At 42.3% G+C, this 5,172-nt stretch overlaps 1 protein-coding gene across 1 annotated transcript in view; it reads left to right on the top strand.

Annotated features, from left to right (window-relative positions):
* Window positions 1-5,172, top strand: part of slc2a15a (solute carrier family 2 member 15a) — a 27,003-nt gene that overhangs the window by 8,998 nt on the left and 12,833 nt on the right. The window contains exons 4-6 of the mRNA XM_005747455.1: window positions 1,114-1,238; window positions 1,550-1,695; window positions 1,992-2,124. Coding sequence (XP_005747512.1) covers window positions 1,114-1,238; window positions 1,550-1,695; window positions 1,992-2,124 — 404 coding nt within the window. The remainder of the gene's footprint in view (window positions 1-1,113; window positions 1,239-1,549; window positions 1,696-1,991; window positions 2,125-5,172) is intronic.

Raw genomic sequence — 5,172 nt, 5'->3', positions numbered from 1 at the left:
TTCCTACGGGAAAGTAACGGGGATCTAATTACCGTTTTTGCAATAGTAATCCCTTACTTTACTCGTTACTTGAAAAAGTAATCGGATTACAGTAATGCGTTACTGCCCATCTCTGATGATGGGTTGGTGACACATTTCTCCTTTTTTCCACATTCCTGTCAGTCTACATTTAAATGAAAATAAAATCATATTTATAAGCTGATCAATTTCTTCACATTCATTCACATTCTTCAGATTTATGGTTAATCACAGCGTATGAGCAAAGTTTGTGGCTATTTGGGACTTAAACAGCTTTGCATGTGTGTCACCCCGATATCAGCGTGAAATAGTCACGCCGGTCCACCGTGTTCATTTCACACTATCCAAAGCATGAAATGTGTCGGGAGTTTCGTGTGTGGAGGAGAGGAAGAGATGACCCAAATGCAGGACTCGCGGTGAAAGCTGGTGTTTATTGAACAAACAGGAAATGACTGGCTGACTGAATGAACTGAGCATATGGCGACAACCTAACAGCAACACTGACGCTGAACCGAGATAAACTGAGGGTTTAAATGCAGCGACTCACGAGGATGATGATGAGAGACCGGTGAGTACACGGCTGAACATAATGAATCCGGAAATGGAACATGAGGAAAACAAACAGTGAACATGAACTGAAAATGCAGCGTCAGCGACCCAGGAACCCTGACAAAGTGAACACACATGCAGGAGTTGCATTTCCAGCAGAGACAGCTACTTAAAACCAAGAAATCAGCAGTGAACAAAAATCACTACATTCCAGAGTCCTGAACTGCCAGAATAGCTGGGCAGCTAATATGTATTTACACGAGCATGTGCTAACAATGCCTGTTTACACACATTCCTATATTACTGAATAAATGAAGTGTCTCCCTCTGCTATTACTGCAGCTTCTGCATGCATGTCCATTTTATGCTTTTGAGAGGCAAAGTGTGAAACCGACGCAGTGAACCGGTGTGTCTATTACACATTTTGCAATGAACCTGGGTTGGTTATGACTGTGTGTATCAGGGGATGGGGTTTCCTTTATTGCCCTTGCTGTTTCATAAACCTCTGGGTCACTTACTTTTATGTGCTTTGTACGTGTACTTTCAGGAAGGGGACAGTGGTAAACACAACAGTGTTGGTGTTTATTGCTGCTTTACTCATGGGCTTTAGCAGGATATGTGGGTCACCTGAGATGATCATCATTGGCCGTTTCATCACAGGAATCCACTCAGGTACACACACACACACACACACACACACACACACACACACACACACACACACACACACACACACACACACACACACACACACACACACACACACACACACACACACACACCAGTCTGAGGAAGGCCATTCCCTGTGTGCAGAGGAAGAAATATTGGCAAAGCACCGTGATAAAAAATCTTTTTTCCCTCTTCTGTAATAAACACATCCTCATTCCCAACTCTTTATATACTTTATTTTCAATTAAATTAATGTTTAAAAGTGAATCAGAGTAATATCATAACAATCTTCTTCTTTGCTCTTATTCTTGCAGGCATCTCTCTAAGTGTGGTACCAATGTACTTGGGTGAGATAGCACCAAAGAACTTGAGAGGTTTCCTTGGCCTTGTGCCGAGCATCTTCATTGGAACTGGAGTTTTTGTTGCCCAAATCCTCGGTCTACACGAGCTTCTAGGAAAGGTAGTCAAACAACCTGCGTGCGGACTGGACTGTAGCATACACTGCTAACAGTATACTTTAAATCAAACAGTCAAGATGTGATTGAAGACTTTCAATTTCAAACGTTCAGAAGGTTTTACAAAATGTGCTCTAAAAGCTGTTTAGGAACCAAAGACAATGTTATACATGGTCCCCCCATGTTCAAAGGCTTGTGACTGATTTGTTGCCAAACCAAAATGTTGCTATTAATGAATTATTGCTGGTGTTTTTCTCAGCACTTACTGTTGGTAAGCATAACTGTTGTGTTACTGTTGTAGGAGGAGCACTGGCCCCTCTTTCTTTCAGTGATTGCTGTGCCCACTTTCATCCAGCTGATGTTGTTGCCATGGTTCCCAGAGAGTCCTAGGTACCTGCTGATTGAGAAGCACAACATCCACGCTACCATCAGAGGTCAGTTTGGTTTTAGTGCAACATTATTTAGGTTGGAGGATGAAACAGTGGCACCGTGTCTGTAGGAAGGGTTAGACTTACAGAAGTGTTCAGTGGAGACATTGATTTCTTTACTGTGCTTCAGCAGCTTGTGTGACAGCTTAAAGAAAGCTGTAGAACTGATTGTATTATAGTAATGATCTGCAATAGACGCTGACCTGATTTAAAAAAGATGGAGCTGGGACAGGGGTGCTATATTCTGAGAAAAAAAATCTGAATATATGAGATTAAAATTATGTATTTAAAACAATTTTTCCATATGTCAGGAATCTTGTTGTTCATGGGGGTAAGATTATAAATATCAGTTAGTGGCTCAACTTTAAGAAAATAAGGATCAAGTTTATCAAGACCAAAAGCTTTAAAGCTTCGTGTACCTCCATGACAGAGAGAGAAGTTCAAAAGAAAAGAAAGCCTCCTTTTCATCAGTCAGTTTTAATCCTGGATTGAGGTGGTCTCGCAGTTTTAAACAAGTAACATGTGTATTTAAAACTGAGAAAAGGCAACCAGTCTTGATTAAAATCTACAGCCAGGAAATTTTCACAAAGCTCTAAGGTACCTGTGTGACTGTTTGACAGTGTGGAAGGCTGGAACTGGACACCAGTGATGATGAAGCCGTGATAATGTAAGCTCCACTTTGTTAGTGTGGCCAGGGGGTGTGATGAGGAAAAGAAACCAATGAGCACGGCACATTCACACACACTGAGACGGTGGTGTGGTGACTGGGAGCTTAAAGGCTTTACAATCACAAGGACACCACAAAATGCCACCCTGGGAATATCTAGTTCAAACTATGCTAGTAGGCACTCAGGTCTGTTATGCTTCGGACAGAAATGTGGTTCAGGGTGTAAAATAAATAGTTTATTGCCAGCTACGTAAAAAACAGACATCAAATAAAAGTTGTTAATTTAATTGCATCTACACTGGTAATTGATTCAGAGTTGTGGCTTATTAGTGGGGATGCCAGATGATGATGACGTCCGAAGAATCATCAACCTTTACATGAGCTCTCACTAAGGTGCAGCTTAAACCAGGGGTGCAAAAGTAGGTGCATACCACAGAAAACACAAAATCAACTAATCGTAAAAGAGGGATTACAAAGACTTAAACATTCTGGGTCACCACAGAGATCCAGTGGGTTGTGCCTGAGCCTCCTACCGAGGCCCAAACATCCTGCAATATGTAGTAAAATTTGCATTCAAGGTAAAAATGATAGTGACAGAAGTAATGCTAAGATCACGACAAGTCAAAAGTATATACCAATCAAGTTGCTCTGCTCGAGTCCCAGATAAAAATTCAATTCAATTCAATTCAATTCAATTTTATTTATATAGCGCCAAATCACAACATAAGTCGCCTCAAGGCGCTTCATAGATACAGAGAAAAAAACCCAACAATCATATGACCCCCTATGAGCAAGCACTTTGGCAACAGTGGGAAGGAAAAACTCCCTTTTAACAGGAAGAAACCTCCGGCAGAACCAGGCTCAGGGAGGGGCGGCCATCTGCTGCGACCGGTTGGGGTGAGAGAAGGAAGACAGGATAAAAGACATGCTGTGGAAGAGAGACAGAGGTTAATAACAGATATGATTTAATGCAGAGAGGTCTGTTAATACATAGTGAGTGAGAAAGGTGACTGGAAAGGAAAAACTCAATGCATCATGGGAATCCCCCGGCAGCCTATGTCTATTGCAGCATAACTAAGGGAGGATTCAGGGTCACCTGGTCCAGCCCTAACTATATGCTTTAGCAAAAAGGAAAGTTTTAAGCCTGATCTTGAAAGTAGAGATAGTGTCTGTCTCCTGAATCCAAACTGGAAGCTGGTTCCACAGAAGAGGGGCCTGAAAACTGAAGGCTCTGCCTCCCATTCTACTTTTAAATACTCTAGGAACAACAAGTAGGCCTGCAGAGCAAGAGCGAAGTGCTCTAATAAAAAAACGGCCAACGATACGCTTCTGCAGCTACGACCTATAAACTCACCTGTTTACTCCCCAGTAAAGTAATTAAATTCATTGGACAAAATAAGAACATACCAGTAATCCATGGAGGAAACGCTTCTGAGAAAATAATCTGCAGGCAATCGCAACAAAAGGACCAGCAACCTCAATCAACAACCATATTCAGACTGAAGTAGCAGCGGCATGGATGTGACCTGTAACAGCTAGGAAGGTCAGGTGACCGAAGCCCCGGGTACGTACAGCAGCCGGCGTGCCAGAGAGGGATGCTCAGGTAGCAGCTACAATCACATGATAGTGATGGTGTGATGAACACTAACAAATATGTCAAATACTGCATTTCTGGCCAATCGCTTCACCAACGGGCAGATGACACGAAGGCTACGTCCACACGTTTTCTCTCCGTTTTGGCCGCCCGTCCACACTGAGAAGCCGTTTTTGCTCAAGGAAAACGCAGCGTTTGGAAAACGCTCTCGAAAACACACGCATTTGAAAACGGTGCTTTCGCGTCGCAGTGTGGACAGTGAAAACGGAGACTTTCGAAAACGTTGACGCATGTTAGTCATGTGATGTAATAAGAAGCCCCTCGAAGCATAAGTAACAGAGGATTCAGCATCACCTGATCCAGCCCTAGCTACAGTATATATTATTTATCAAAAAAAAAGACGTTAAAAACCAGCCAGTGTTACGTGTCGTAGACTTCTCAACCAAAAATGTCACACAACTGTTAGAACATGTGACTCAGACATACAGGCAGGTTGAAAGGTGCAGCTGTCGTTGTTTTATAAGATTCAGATCACCAATACTCCACTAATAAACAGGAAATGCAACATGCATGTTGATGAGGAAGTCAGAGTCGCAGGGAACAAGATTTTATTTCTAGGTTTGACTGAAGCCAGGGAAAGTCCAGTGTTCTCAGGTGTTGAGGTGGAAACCCAGAGGAGTTCAAAAGCTGTCTGCAATCATTACAGAAACATTGTTATTTTTTTATTTATATTTAAATCTCATAAATCCAGGGAGTTTCTCTCAGACCACAGTCCTCCTCCCCAGTTCACTAT

The sequence above is a fragment of the Pundamilia nyererei genome, unplaced genomic scaffold (genome assembly GCF_000239375.1).
Source record: "Pundamilia nyererei isolate P.nyererei 1_Seehausen unplaced genomic scaffold, PunNye1.0 scaffold00197, whole genome shotgun sequence".
Classification (NCBI taxonomy): Eukaryota; Metazoa; Chordata; class Actinopteri; order Cichliformes; family Cichlidae; genus Pundamilia; species Pundamilia nyererei.
Note: the sequence above shows the minus strand (reverse complement) of the source record. Positions and strands in the feature narration are given on the sequence as shown.